This window comes from Chiloscyllium plagiosum, unplaced genomic scaffold, assembly GCF_037043375.1.
Source record: "Chiloscyllium plagiosum isolate Xiang-an unplaced genomic scaffold, Cpla_swu_hap1 HiC_scaffold_17, whole genome shotgun sequence".
NCBI classification, from domain to species: domain Eukaryota; kingdom Metazoa; phylum Chordata; class Chondrichthyes; order Orectolobiformes; family Hemiscylliidae; genus Chiloscyllium; species Chiloscyllium plagiosum.
In genome coordinates, this window is record NW_028270155.1 from 81100466 (window position 1) to 81116628 (window position 16163).

The 16163-nt window shown below is 42.9% G+C and overlaps 1 protein-coding gene across 3 annotated transcripts in view; it reads right to left on the bottom strand.

Annotated features, from left to right (window-relative positions):
* The window catches only part of LOC122558656 (septin-7-like), a 99695-nt gene that overhangs the window by 20579 nt on the left and 62953 nt on the right, over positions 1–16163 (bottom strand). For all 3 annotated transcript variants that reach the window (XM_087996119.1, XM_087996118.1, XM_087996117.1), the window contains exons 7-8: positions 9794–9886; positions 5267–5363 (exon numbers count right to left, since the gene is read on the bottom strand). In XM_087996119.1, the coding sequence (XP_087852245.1) occupies positions 5267–5363; positions 9794–9886 (190 nt within the window). The remainder of the gene's footprint in view (positions 1–5266; positions 5364–9793; positions 9887–16163) is intronic.

Here is a 16163-nt window from a genome sequence, read left to right on the forward strand (position 1 = left end):
ACCCTCTGCGTGAAAAAGATGCCTCGTAGGTCTCTTTTATATCTTTCCCCTCTCACCCTAAACCTATGCCCTCTAGTTCTGGACTCCCCCACCCCAGGGAAAAGACTTTGCCTATTTACCCTATCCATGCTCCTCGTAATTTTGTAAACCTCTATAAGGTCACCCCTCAGCCTCCGATGCTGCAGGGAAATTAGCCCCAGCCTGTTCAGCCTCACCCTATAGCTCAAATCCTCCAACCCTGGCAACACCCTTGTAAATCTTTTCTGAACCCTTTCAAGTTTCACAACACCTTTCCATTAGGAAGGAGACCAGAAATGCACGCAATATTCCAACAGTGGCTTAACCAATGTTCTGCAACATGACCTCTCAACTCCTGTACACAATACTCTGACCAATAAAGGAAAGCATACCAAACACCTCCTTCACTATCCTATCTACCTGCGACTCCACTTTCAAGGAGCTATGAACCTGCACTCCAAGGTCTCTTTGTTCAGCAACACTCCCTAGGACCTTACCATTAAGTGTTTAAGTCCTGCTAAGATGTGCTTTCCCAAAACGCAGCACCTCGCATTTATCTAATTAAACTCCATCTGCCACTTCTCAGCCCATTGGCCCATCTGGTCCAGATTCTGTTGTAATCTGAGGTAACCCTCTTGGTTGTCCACTACACCTCCAATTTTGGTGTCATCTAACTGTACTAACTGTACCTCTTATGCTCGCATCTAAATCATTTTTGTCATTTACATAAAGTGGAGGACCCAGCACCGATTCTTATGGCACTCCACTGGTCACAGGCCTCCAGTCTGAAAAACAACCCTCCACCACCACTCTCTGCCTTCTACCTTTGAGCCAGTTCTGTATCCAAATGGCTAGTTCTCCCTGTATTCCATGAGATCTAATCTTGCTTACCAGTCTGTCATGCGGAACCTTGTTGAACACCTTACTGAAGTCCATATACATCACATCTACCGCTCTGCTCTCAATCCTTTGTTACGTCCTCAAACAACTCAATCTAGTTTGTAAGACATGATTTCCCACACACATAGCCATGTTGACTATCCCTAATCAGTCCTTGCCTTTCCAAATACATGTACATCTTGTCCCTCAGGATTCCCTCCAACAACTTGCCCACCACCGGTGTCAGACTCACCGGTCTATAGCTCCCTGGCTTGTCCTTTCCACCCTCCTTAAACAGTGGCACCACGTTTGCCAACCTCCAGTCTTCTAGCACCTCACCTGTGACTATCTATGATACAAATATTTCAGCAAGAGGCCCAGCAATCACTTCTCTAGCTTCCCAGAGAGTTCTAGGGTACACCTGATCAGGTCCTAGGGATTTATCCACCTTTACCCGTTTCAAGACATCCAGCACTTCCTCCTGTGTAATATAGACATCTTGCAAGATGTCACCATCTATTTCCCTACATCTTCCATATCTATATCTTCCATATCCTTTTCCACAGTAAATACTGATGCAAAGTACTCATTTAATATCGCCCCCATTTTCCGCGGCTCCACACAAAGGCCGCATTTTAATCCCTTCATTCACCTCTGATCTCTGTACACTGATAAACATATTGGTGCTTTTTTTAAAAATGGGATGTGCCATTTATTACCCGTCTGTAGTTGGCCCTGAGAAGGTGGTGAGCTGTTTTCTGGAACCACAGCCTAGACCACAATGCTGCTCGGAAGGGAATTCCAGGATTTTGACTCAGCAACAAAAGAACAGCAATATATTTCCAAGTCAGGATGGCTTGAAGGGGAACAGGAGGTGGTTTTCCATGTATCAGTTGCCATTGTTCTTAGAGATGGTAGTGGTTGTGGGTTTGGAAGGTGCTGTCTCAGCAGCGACAATGAATTTCTGTGGCACACGTTGTAGATGATATATACTGTTGCTACTGATCATCAGTTGTGCAAGGAATTAATAGCAACAGGTGTAAGCCATTCAGCCCTTGAACCCATTTTGCCATTCAATGAAATTATGGCCGATCTGTGGCCTAATTCGATATACCTGCTTTTGACCCACAATCCCTTTGTTTAACAAACATTCACAAAATTATCCCCCAATTCCCACTGACTGCAGTTTTCATAGGGTTCCATGATGCCACACTTGATCAAAGATAGCTTTGATATCAAGGCAGTCACTCTCACCTCACTTCTGGAATTCTGCTCTTTTGTCATAAGGAACAGGAATCAGCCATTCAGCCCATCAGATTTGCTCCATTCTTCACTGAATTACAAACTTGTTACAGTGCAGAAGGTGCACTCTTAAAATGAACGTCATTACTTAACGCCAATCTCCTGCATTTTCCCCATACTTACACCCACTACTTCTATCCAAATAATTATGGTAACACATAAGACAAGCACAGCAGTGCCCTGGTATCTTGGCTGTAAATCAAACACACGTGAACAAACAGAATCAGTAAGGTGCAGAAAGAGGCTATTCAGTCCATTCGTGCATACGCCAGTTCTATTACCTAGATCCTTTCCCCCCATATCCCTGTACACTATTTCTATCCAAAGACACACCCCAATGCCCTCTTGAATGCCTCAGCTGAGCTTGCCTCCAGCATACTTCCAGGCAGTGTACAGGTCGTTCTGCTATAATGCGCATTTCGCTAACATGAATTTGCTATAACACGACTGACAAATTGAGGGCACTGTTTCTAAAGCGCGAAGTTTTAAAACATGTATTGGTTATAATGGGATCATGGTCCCATTAGTCTAAATGGTATTATGTAATTTTCTTATAACACAGAATTGCACAAAATCATAACCACCGCATTATAGCAGAACTGACTGTACTCCATTTACCTAATTACTTGTGTGAAAATGTATTTTTGGTCATAACATTTGCATGTTATTCGAAATCTATGGCCTCATTCTTTTTACAGATAGAGTTTCCTCCTTTGTCACAATGGCCTGAGCAGCATTTGCCTCCTTTGTAAAGTCAGATGCAAAATGTATTTATTTGACACCATAGCAATGCTCCTTGTGTAAATCCCTTTTTTGTGGTTGTTCATCAGCTCTGCTCCTGTTGTAACAACTCTTACTATGCATATGCCTGTAGAAGACTTTGGGATTTTTCTTGATGTTAACTGTTTGCCTTTTCTCGTAATTCTTCTTTGCTTCTCTTTGCAATCAATACGATCCTAGTTGATCGAGCACTTCAGTGCCTTTTCTCCACATAATCCAAAGAATCTATTCCTTTGTACCACCGACGGATTAGTAAACACCAATCTCAGACCAATACTCTACACCTGAGCTTCCACAGCCCCCTCTGCTGGAGAATTCCAAAGGTTTCACTATCCTCTGAGTAAAACAAATACTTCACCTCTTTGTGTTCCTAGTGGTCTCCCCCTTACTTTTAAATTCTGGCCCCTGGTTCTAGACCCCCAAAACAAGACCCCCATCTATCTGCATCCACCCTGTGTAGCCCTTTAAATATTATGCGGGTTTCAATAAGACCAAAGACCCAGTTTGCCCAATTTCTACTCTGAACAGCCTTGCCAGCCCGAGAACAAGTCTGGTGAACCTTCATCGCATTACTCTATGCAAGCCAAAACTGCTCATAGTACTTCAGGAGCTATGTGCAACCAAGCTACAATACAATTGATGCAATTACCTCTCCACTCAAATCCTCTTGTGATAAAAACCAAAATACCATTAGCCTTTCTAATAGATTGATGCACCTGCATATTAGCCCTCAGTGACTTATCAACAAGCACACCTTTGTACATCGACACTTTCAGCCTCTTCCAAGTGGATAATCTCACATCTTCCACATTACATTTCATGTTTTCAATTGATTTCATTGCTCACCATCACAAATGTGGTTCAGCGCCATTATTGACTGTGCTGACCACAGCTGGTAGACTGAGTCAGTGGCAGGGAACAAAGTAGCAAGAGGGCAAACCCACATAAGTTTGACTTCACCAGTCTACCTGTCACAGAGATAGACTGTCCATGCCTGAGCTGAGTGGGATAGATTTCAAACAGATGTATCAACTCAAAACAAGGTATCCATGATGAGCTGATGAGCATCAGCTGCAATACTGGACTTAATCTTCATCTAAGATAAAGCAGCTGATTTGTCTGTCACCCCAGCCACCATGTTCAACATCCACTCTCTCTGCCATTGATGCTCAGTAATAGGAACATGTATTATTTACAAGATTCACTGCAGAAATTCACCATGGCACCTCAGTGAACACCTTCCAAACCCATGAACACTTCCATTTAGGAATAAACATGCAAGTTCCCCTCCAATCCCCACAGCATTCTGATTTAGAAATTTAGCACTGTGGGTCCATACAGTCAAAATGAATTCTTGAATGTAATTTGAGTTTGCATATGCCTATAGCCAGGACTGCCCAGCAAGACTTCAACAATCCTGATAGTAACCATAAAATAGAGGGGGGACCCAACTTGGAAAAATGTTGGTATTGAGTGGAAGATGTCAGCTTGGAGTCTTAACGTGCAGATGCCCTGGTGTGGAGGCCAAGGAGGAGCTTACAAAAGCTGTTTGAAAGTATGATTTGCAGGAGGCTCTGATGAAGCTTACAGGCATTCAAAATCAAAACTGAGATGGAAACAGTTAAAGAACTCAGTTGGAAACAACTGCTTAGGATATAACAGTCACTCGGGAGTGAGGAGGAAGGGAGTGATCATGATTGGAGGCCTGATCCTGAGAAAGGAAGGAGGGTCGTGACTTTTTTAAAATATTGTGTCACTGGCTGGACCATTTATTATCCATCCCCAAACTGCCCAGAGGACAATTAAGAATCACTCACACAATGAGTGGTCTGGAGTCACATGTAGGCCAGAACAGGTAAGGATGGCAGATTTCCTTCCCTTAAGGACATTAGTGAACCAGACTGGTTTTTCCTGACAATCCAGCAATGGTTTCATGGTCATAATTAGACCTTAATTCCAGATTATTACTGAATCCAAATTTGACCATCTGCAAAGGTGGGATTCGAACCCAGGTGCTCAGAACATTACCTGGGTCTCGAGATTAATAATGTAACAATAGTACCTGTAGGCCATTGCCTACCCCTGACTGATGGCCTGGTCCTGAGGGGGAAGTAAAGGGTGGGGTGGGGAGTGTCATAACTGAAGGTCTGGTCCTGAAGTCACAGACATTACATCTGGAAGAGTGGTGCTGTCTGGAGATGGTCCATGGGCTTGATTGCTGGTTGGTGCTTGGACATAATTATATAAAATGCTTAAATTCCAAAGCTGAAATCAACAGAACATTTACCTTCTGCAACTCCCCATGGATACTGGCGACCTCTAACCTTTCGCCCATTGACCTCAAAGACGAGAGTACTTCCAACGACTGCCAGTGGTACATGGTCCTACAGAGAGCAAAGATCATCATTACCCTCAATCTCTACTTGGTTACAGCAGAATCCGCAGCAGGGGCAATGGGGCAGAGAACACTGCTCTCAAAATCAAATCCTGGCTCCAGCTGTGGAAGATCCATTTCAACATGGCTTCCAGTCATAGTCAGATCCACATCTCTGAAAATACGCCTGCTCAGTCGCAATATTAAGATTTATTCATGTTACTGTTAGGGTCAAGAGGAACAGCTGGTGAATATTAACTGTCTATGAGCACATACAGATAGGGGCCAGCTGCGACACTGCCGTGGGATGAAAGCAGAGAGATGCAGCAAGAGAAAAAAAAACTGTGCCTCGCTCCAAAGAAAAAATGTGCCTTGATTTCTCATTAGCTGTGTTGTAATCTACGTATAGTGGTAGCATAGGATGGTTCCCTACAGGTGGTGATTGGAAATTAAGATATCGAGACATAACATGACAATGTATGAATTACAGAAAATAGTTAAAGCCAAGTGTCATGTGTCGGGGCATGACTTTTCACCAAGGTTTGGAAATTTATTAAAAATTACGGAAAAATTTCTAATGACTTGGTAAATGAACAAGTCATAGTCAGACTTGAATAAATTTATAAAGCTGGAGAGATACTCCATAGAATATATAATGAAATTTAACAAGAGTTTGAGTGATTGCAAAATCTCCTAACTCAATTTTTGTCTTTAAATTATTTGACTGTGCTAAGGTGTGGAACATAGGTGGGTCCAGAGTATTAACTTCAGTTAGATTTTCAGAAAGAAAGATGCTTCAGAACAGATATCAGAGGCTTTACAAAAACTCCTGGGAAAACACTAATTTTTAGCAACCTTCTTGACACAAATGGCAACACAAAAAAGAGGATTCAATTGTAGCTGCATTTTGAGCCTGCCCATACACTGAACACAAGCGTCAACAGCAAAGAAGGATCATAACTAAAAGCAACTAAGATAAACACAACTTTGGCAGTTAGGACATAAGGCAGGAATCAGGAAACTACAAGGGAAGAATGAAGCCCAGGAATGCATGGGAATGGTGAAGAGTTTTTGGCTGTAGCTCGAGACATTATGATGCAATCATTTCCTGAATGGAACAGCGAGGTTTTCAAAATGAAGCTGCAGGAAAAGGGGGGAGGGGTGATATCAATCAAACTGAAGAAATTGTACTGGTCACAAGGAGGTGAATGCTCAAATTATAAAAATGCTGCTCGTCAGTGAATACATGCCCAAGGTGTGGAGTGCATTGGGTTAGAGCATTATCAAAATTCTGTAGATAATAAGGACGAAAGAAACATCAAGAGTTTGAGAGTTCTACCTGTTCAAGGTTGGGAATTACAACACACTTAAGTCAATGAAAACACGATAACTGTATGTAAAATAGCAGTGACAAACCACTTTATCAGCACAGGTTTGGTATCAAGTGAAATGGCCTTACTGTTGAGCAAACCGCCTATGAACAAAGCTCAAATAAAACTGGGCATGAAACATGTCAAAGCAATTAATTTTGGGAGGTCAGTAGATTTTCAGCTTACACAATCTATAATTATTCCTTTAGTAAGGCCTAACTTTTCTAATCAAAATAGCAAAGAAATGTCATTGGCACTGGGCTTAGTAGTTGAATGGGACAAAAAAAATTATCTTAAAACTTCACCAACAGTTGGCCCAGCCATCTTCTCAAAAGTTAAAAACACTAAAATGTGTAGGAATAAGGGATTTAAACTGACTAAATTTTTTGAAGAGATCAGAATTAAATGTGATAATTGTGGGGGTTAAAAAAAGAACATCCTGTCCCATAATGAATCTCTCATGAGCAGCAGACTTCAATGAAGTTGTAGCAATGGATTTGAAGGTACGAGCTAAACTGACAAAGAGAATTCCAGCACCACTAATCCAGAACGAAACATCGATTTCGAAGCTCCTTGGAAGCTGCCTGAACTGCTGTGCTCTTCCAGCACCACTAATCCAGAATCTGGTTTCCAGTATCTGCAGTCATTGTTTTTACCTCAAAGAAAATTAACCGTATACTTCATAGACATACCAACTGAGTGCATCAATCTGCAATAACATATCAAAGAATAAAAAGGGATTGTGGAAAACATAATGAAACAATGGATAGGGACTGCAGTGGAGGCACTGGCTAAATTCCCAACTGAATGAGAAATTTCAAGATCCATGAAAAGGTGTGAACTTTGTGGTAATGAAGACAGCAGCAGAATATTCCTTCTGTAATGAAGTTTATCAGAAATTGATGAACAATAGACAAGATACAGCGGCTCAGTGGCTAGCACTGCTGCCTCACTGCACCAGGGACCCGGGTTCGATTCTCGCTTCGGGTGACTGTCTGAGTGGAGTTTGCACATTCTCTCTGTGTTTGAGAGTTTCCTCCGGGTGCTCCGGTTTCCTCCCACAATCCAAAGATATGCAGGTCAGGTGAACTGGCCATAGTGTTAGGTGCATGAGGTAAATATAGGGTAGGGGAATGGGTCTGGGTGGGTTACACTTCGAAGAGTAAGTGTGGATATTTCGGGCCAAAGGGCCTGTTTCCATACTGTAGGAAATCTAATCTAATCAATATCTCAGTAAGTTTTAGCAAAACTAACAATGGAAAAAGTGAGAACTGCAGATACTGGAGATCAGAATCGAAAGTGTGGTGGTGGAAAAGCACAGTAGGTCAGGCAGCATCCAAGGAGCAGGAGAATTGACGTTTCGGGCATAAGCCCTTCATCAGGAATGAGGCTTGTGAGATAAATGGGAATGGGAGGGGGATGGGTGTGTGTGTGTGTGTGTGGGGGGGGGGGGGGGGGGGGGGGGGTGTTAGGGGGCGGTGGGGGGAGGTCGTTGAGAATGCAATAGATATTTAAAGGTGGGGGAGAAGGTGATTGGTCAGAGAGGAGGATGGAACGGATAGATAGGGAAGATAATGGACAGGTCAAGAGGGTGGTGCAGACTTGGAAGCTTGGCATTGGGAAAAGGTGAGGGGAGAGGAAATCCACATTGGTCCTGTGTGATTGCAGGGCCCAAGATGGTAGATGAGGTGTCCTTCCTCCTGGCATTGGTTGGTTAGGGTTTAACGATGGAGGTGGGAGGGGCAGTTGGTGTTCAGCTTTAGGGGTGGGGGGGGATTGGTTGGTGCGGGTGTCCCAGAGATGTTCTCAGCTTCTGGCTTGGACCCTGCATCCCCCACGTGATTAATGTGGATTTCACCAGTTTCCTCATTGCCCCTCCTGCTACTTTAACTCAGTCCCAAACCTCCAATTCAGCACTGCCCTCTTGACCAGTCCTTCGTCTTTCCCATCTATTGGCTCCACCTTCCTCTCCAACATATCACCTTCTCCGCGCCCTTCATCTACCTATTGCATTCTTACCTACCTTCCCCTCCCATCCAGACGAAGGGCTTATGCCCGAAACATTGATTCTTCTGCTCCTCGGATGTTGCCTGACCTGCTGTGCTTTTCCAAAACTAACAGTGGCATGGACAGAATGAAGAACTAACGATAAATTGTTGGGGGCTACAGTCCATATCAATGCTTGTTAGGTGAAATCCAAAAATCCTTTGGACATGAATAATCATCCCCATCTTGGGAGGAAACTACAATGAACTCCGGATTTTCTGAGCACGTCAATGCCTTAACGTGGGCTATCAAGGTCAGAGATTGTATGATGAAAGGTATGACCCTTCAAAGTATTGAAGATTAGAGGGACCTTTAGGCGTATTGCACAGATCCTTGAAGGTGGCAGGACATGTAGACTAAGTTGTTAAGGTGGCATTTGGGATATCCTTATTAGCTGAGGCACAGAATTCAACAGCAGGAAGGCTATGCTACAACTATGTAAGATGTTGGTGAGGCCATAATTGATGATATCATATTGAGGCTGACAGCAGTTGTGATCAGACCAACCTTGAAAAGCGTGTCTGGAATAACTGACTGACTGGACAAGAATAAGCAGACCAGAGACAGGAAAAGTATAGGTTATATCAAACAAACCTCCCTGAATGTTTGGGGTAACTAACATGGTTGAGAAGGGAGGAACTATTAGCAAGGTGACATAGTAAACAGTATAAATAGAAGAAGAGGGATTAATTGATCAGAAAAAGGATTCATCTTAGAAATAGATTGCTGTGCAGAGAGTGGCATGTTCTGTGTGTGTGTGTGTGTGTGTGTGTGTGTGTGTGTGTGTGTGTGTGTGGTTTAGTCAGTGCTATGTGGAGACTGACAAGCTGTCACTTCGGAGTGTAGTTTAGTCAGTGCTGTGCAGACAATAACATGCTCTGAGTGAGGTGTGTGGTTTAGTCAGTGTTGTGCAGACAGTAGCATGCTCTGAGGGAGGTGTGTAGTTTTGTCAGTGCTGTGTGGAGACTGACAACCTCTCACAGTGAGCTATGGATTTCTGCACACGATGAGAAAACCAATTTACCTTAAACTTCTTTATCAATTTATTATCTTCATCATCTTCAGTAACTGGAAATTCATAAATCTTAATGTTCTGCTCCTTGATCTCTTTCATTACCTGTTCAAAGAGAACAATATCTTAAACCTTGACATGGAGTCATAGAACCATGAAGATCTACAACACAGAGAAAGGTCCATTGGCCTATCGCATCTGTGCCAGTCAAAAACAACCATCCAAGTATTATAATAGTGATTTTTGAGAAAATCTGTAGCACATGTTGATGATAATTCTGTAAGCTAGCTCACTGAGCTTGAAGGTTTGTATTCAGACGTTTCATCACCACACTCGGAAACATCACCAGTGAGTGTTTCTGGTGAAGCACTGGTGGTATGTCCTGCCTCTCTTTTTATAGGGCTTGGTTTCTTAAGGTGGGTGATGTCATTTCCGGTTCTTTTTTCCATGGGAAGGTAGATAGGATCTAAATCGATGTGTTTATTGATAGAGTTCTGGTTAGAAGGCCATGCCTTCTCACCCATTGACTTGTTAACAGAACACCTATGGGATCACCAAGGTCAGGGTTCATAGTGCAAGCAGTAATGCAGTAACCTGAACAAACTGCCCTCCCATCTATCCAACTCAAACTTTGGGTCTGCTTTTGTCACCTTTGTAATCACCAAATGGAACAAATTAGAGAAACCATACAACACCATCAACAATATCCTGACAGGCATAAAATTCACAAAAGAGGAGAACGACAGCAGACTCCCATTCCTAGGCGTGACCGCTGAACGTACAGTTAACGGAGAGCTTCGAAACCAGTGTCTACAGAAAAACAACAAACACAGACCAAATACTTAACTTCAGATGCAACCATCCCAACATTTACAAACAGAGCTGCATCAAGACATTATTTCAATGAGCTACATCACACTGCAGCACTCAAGAACTACAAAAAGCAGAAGAAAAAAGAAGTGGGCGGCACAGTGGTTAGCACTGCTGCCTCACAGCGCCAGAGAGCTGGGTTCAATTCCCGCCTCAGGCGACTCTGTGTGGAGTCTGCACATTCGCCCCGTGTCTGCGTGGGTTTCCTCTGGGTGCTCCGGTTTCCTCCCACAGTCCAAAAATGTGCAGGTCATGTGAATTGACCATGCTAAATAGCCTGTAGTGTTAGGTGAAGAGGTAAATGTAGGTGAATGGGTCTGGGTGTGTTACGCTTTGGCGGGTCGGTGTGGACTTGTTGGGCTTAAGGGCCTGTTTCCATACTGTACGTAATCTAATCTAAAAAATATCTATACAATGTTTTTAAGAAAAATGGGTACCCAATAAACAGTGGTGCTGGAAAAGCACAGCAGGTCAGACAGCATCTGAGGAGCAGGAAACTCTCTCCAGCCTAGAGGCTTCCTGCCTCTATTCCTGATGAAGGGCTTTTGCCTGAAATGTCCATTTTCCTGCTCCTCGGATGCTGCTAAACCTGCTGTGCTTTTCCAACACCACTCTGATCTAAACTCTGGTTTCCAGCATCTGCAGTCCTCACTTTTGCCTACCCAATAAACACAATCCACCAATTCCTCAAACAAACCCAAACAAGCAGACACAATGCAACCAAAAACTCTAGCCACATTACCTTACATCAAAGATATACCAGAAATGACTTCCAGCTACTCAGATCTCTTGGCATCATGGTAGCCCACAAACCTACGAATGCACTTAAGCAGGGACTAATGTACCTAAAGGATCCGTTAGATACTAACAGCAAAATTAATGTCATTTACAAGATACCATGCAAGAACTGTAAAAAAAAAAATTACTTCGGATAAACTAGCAGGAAATTTGCCACCAGGATACATGAATATTAACTGGCCATCAAAAGAGACAACCCACTCTCACTAGTTTCTTTAAATACAGACAAAGGAGAGCACCACTTTGACTGGGGCAACACACATCCTAGGACAGGCGAAACAAAGATGTACATGGGAATTCTTAGAGGCATGGCTTTCTTACCAGCAGTCCATCAATAAACACATCGATTTCAATCCTATCTACCTTCCCTTGAAAAGAAAACTGGAAATGACATCACCCACCATAAGAAACCAAGATCTATAAAGAGAGAGGCTGGACATATCATCAACACTTCACCGGAGACTCTCTGATGATGTTACCTAGTCATGCTGACGAAACATCTGAAAACAACCTTCAAGCTCAGCTAGCTAACTTGCATAATTATCATCCCGTTTTCCAGCACTTGCCCATAACCTTGTAGTGGCATCACAGGTGCACACCTAAAGACTTCTTAAATGTTACAAAGGTCACTGATACTACCATTCCTACAGGCAGAAAGTTCAAGATTCTCACCACCCTCTTAGGTGACAAAGGTTTTCCTCTCATCTCCTCTAAGCGCATTCTGCCCCCTTACCTTTAACCTCTTCCCCTTGGTCAATGATCCCCTCCAACAAGGAGAAAGTTTCTCCTTCTTAGTTTTCACAGTTCAGTCATGACCCCTCTCAATCTCCTCTTCTCTAAGGAAACAACCCACACTCTCCAATCTCTTTTCATAACATACTCTTCAGTCTAGGCAACATGCTGGTAAATCTCCGCTGCATTTTCTCCAGCGCTATCACATTCCTCCTGTATACTGTGGATTCCAGAATTGCACACAATTATTGTCTAACCAAGTCTTATGTAATTCCAGCATAACCCCCTTGTTCTTAAACACTCTACCTCAATTAATAAAGATAAATATATCATGTAACTTCTTAACCACATTATCCACTTGTCCTGATACCTTAAAGGACCACCAGATATGCACAGCAAGGTCCCTGTAAACTTTGGTGCTTCCCAGGGCCCCACCGCTCATGTATTCTCTTGCCTTGCTTGTCATTCTCAAGGGCATCACATCACATTTATCCAAACAGAATTCCATTTTCTGCTGAGCAGCCTGTCTATATCCTCTTGTAGTCTAAGGATCACCTCACTATTTACACCCACACAAATTTTTGTATAATCTGCAAACTTACGATCAACTCTTCTATGTTCAAGCCTAAATCATTTATATAAAGCAGAAACAGCAAGAGCACCAACAGTGATCCCTGTGGGGCCTGACTGGACACACACCTGCAATCAAAGACGACTCCTGAACCATTCCACTCTGCTTTCTGCTACTCAGTCAATTGTACATCCATTTTTCAAATCTCCTTGCAACCTAAGGGCTCTTAACTTCACAATCAGTTTCATGTGGGACTTTTTCAAAAGCATTGCTGGAGTCCAAGTAGACTACATCAAACTCAGTCAGATCGGTCAGAAATCACTTCCTCTTAACAAAACCGTGCTGACTGTTCTTAATTAATCACTGCCTTTCAAAATGGAGATTAATTCTGTCCCTCAGAATTGCTTCCAATAGTTTCCTCACCATAGAGTTAGACAGCGTGCCTAGTTTCCTAGTTTATCCCTTGCTCCCTTCTTGTATAACAGCACTTCATTGGTGAGATAGGAATTGAAATTGTTTGCAAGCATCCGTGCTATTTCCTCTCTTGCCTCACTCAATAACTTGGAGATCTAACTAGTTTTAAGCCTGTCAGGCCACTCAGAACACCTTCTCCGTTGATGCTAATCTCTTTAATTGTATCACAGACTATTTTCCTGATTTCTATAGCTATCCCTTGCACTTGTGAATACCAACATATGTTCAGTTAGAAGCCTACCTACATCCTCTGGCTCCAGGTACAAGTTACCACCGTGGTCCTTTAATAGACCCTATTCTTTCCCTCAATTCCCTTTTATCCTTATTGTACCTGTAAAACAATTTAGGACTTTCATTTATTTTGCCTGCCAGTATCCTTTCATGCCCACTTTTAGCTCTCCTAATCTTCCTTTCAAGCTTCCTCTTGCATATTCAATACTCCTCCGGAGTTGTGCTGCTCTGAGCACTTGGTACCTTCCAAAGGTTTCTCCTTCTTTCTCAATCCAACACTGTATATCCCTCAACATCCAGAGTTCACAGGATTTGATGGCTCCACCTTTCCACTGTTCTGTGACAGATTTACTTCCAGGTCCACTATGGCTAAATTATATCTGAACTTATTAAAAGCAGACTTCTTCCACTTTAGTATGATTTCGGGCCATCCTTGTCCTTTTCCAGAACAATTATGAATGTAATGAGTTTTGCTTCAGTATTCATGAGAGGGACCTTGTTGATAGTGAGAACACTGTGGACCACGTTGATAGGCTTGAACAGATTGATATTAAGAAAGTGGATGCACTGGAAATTCTGGGAAGCATCAAAGTAGATAAGTCCCCAGGGCCAGACCCGATATAATCAACGTTACTACAGGAAGCGAGAAGTGAGATTGTTGCGGCTGTGGCGATGATCTTTGTATTCTCACTCTCCATGGGAGTAGTACCGGCTAATTGGAGGGAGGCGAATGGTGTTCCTTTGTTCCAAGAAAGGGAATAGGTAAATCCCTGAGAATTACAGACCTGTCAGTCTAACGTCTATGGAAAGCAAGGTACTGGAAAGGATTCTGAGAGATAGGATTTATGACAATTTGGAAAAACATACTTTGATTAAAGATAGTCAGCAGGTCACGCCTCACAAGCCTTATCGAGTTCTTTGAGGATGTGACAAGTTGACGGAAGTTGAGCAGCAAATGTGCTGTATATGGATATCAGTAAGGCATCTGATAAGGTTCCCCATGGCAGGCTCATTCAGAAAATTAGGAGGAATGGGATACAGGGAAATTTGGTTGTCTGGATACAGAATTGGCTGGCTGAAAGAAGACTGAGTGGTAGTGGATGGAAAGTATTCCACCTGGTGGTCGGTGACCAGTGGTATCCTGCAGGGATCTGTTCTTGGGCCTCTGCTCTTTGTAATTTTCATAAATGACTTGGTTGAAGTAGTGGAAAGGTGGGTTAGTAAGTTTGCCGATGACACAAAGGTCGGTGGTGTTGTAGATAGTGTCAAGGGCTGTTGCAGGCTATGACAAGACATTGACAGGATGCAAAGCTGGGCTGAGAAGTGACAGATGGAGTTCAACCTGGATGAATGTGAAGTGATTCATTTTGGAAGGTCGAATTTGAATGCTGAATACAGAGTTAAAGACAGGATTCTTGGCAGTTTGGAAGAAACAACCTGATCTTGGGATCCACGTACATAGATCCCTCAAAGTTGCCACCCAAGTTGCTGGTCTTGTTAAGGCGTTGTATGTTGTCTTGACTTTCATTAATAGGGGGATTGATTTTGAGTGTAAGAGGCACGTGGTTTTACTGCAGCTCAATAAAACCCTGGTTAGACCATACTTGGAATATTGTGTCCAGTTCTGGTCACCTTATTATCAGAAGGATGTAGCTGCTTTAGAAAGGATGCAGAGGAGATTTACCAGGATGCTGCCTGGTTTGGAGGGCATGTCTTATCAACAGAAGTTGAGTGAGCTCAGGCTTTTCACACGGAGAGAAGGAAGAGAGGTGACTTGATGGAGGTGTACAAGGTAATGAGAGGCACAGATAGAGTAAATAGCCAGAGACTTTTGCAGACAACAATCGTATCTGCATTACATAGAACATAGAACAGTACAGCACAGTTTGGCCCACAATGCTGTGCTAAGCATTTATCCTAATCTAAGATCAACCTAACCTACACACCCCTCAATTTACTGCCATCCATGTGTTTGTCCAGCAGTCGCGTAAATGTCCCTAATGTCTCTGACTCTACTACAACCACTGGCAGTGCATTCCACGCACACAGAACTCTCTGCGTAAAGAACCTACTTCTGATATCTCCCCTATACCTCCTTCCAATCACTTTAAAATGATGACTCATGATAGCCATTTCTGCTCTTGCGAAAAATCTCTGGCCATCAACTCTATCCATTCTCCTCATTACCTTATACACCGCTATCAACTCACCTAGCTCCCTCAACCTCTCTTCATAAGACATGCTCTCCAATCCAGATAGCATCCTGCTAAATCTCCTCTGCATCCTCTCTAAAGTATCTACATCCTTCTTATAATATGCAGCCAGAACATATTCCCAGTGTGGTCTAACCAGGGTTTTATAGAGCAGCAGCAAACCTCACTGCTCTTAAACTTAATCCCTCTGTTAATGAAAGCCAAAACACCATATGCCTTCTTAACAACCCTATCAACTTGAGTGGCAACTTTGAGGGATCTATGTACATGGACCCCAACATTCTGCTGTTCCTCCACACTGCTAAGAATCTAGTCTTTAATCCTGTATTCAGCATTCAAACTCAACCTTTCAAAATGAATCTCTTCGCTGAACTAATGTATTACTTTCATCACTTGCATGAAATTTGCCAAGATATCTGCTCTCCTAAGCCTCTTGGACTGTTAGGAGGCCTACTGTACACTCCCTGCTATGTGATTGTTCCTTTCTGGTTTT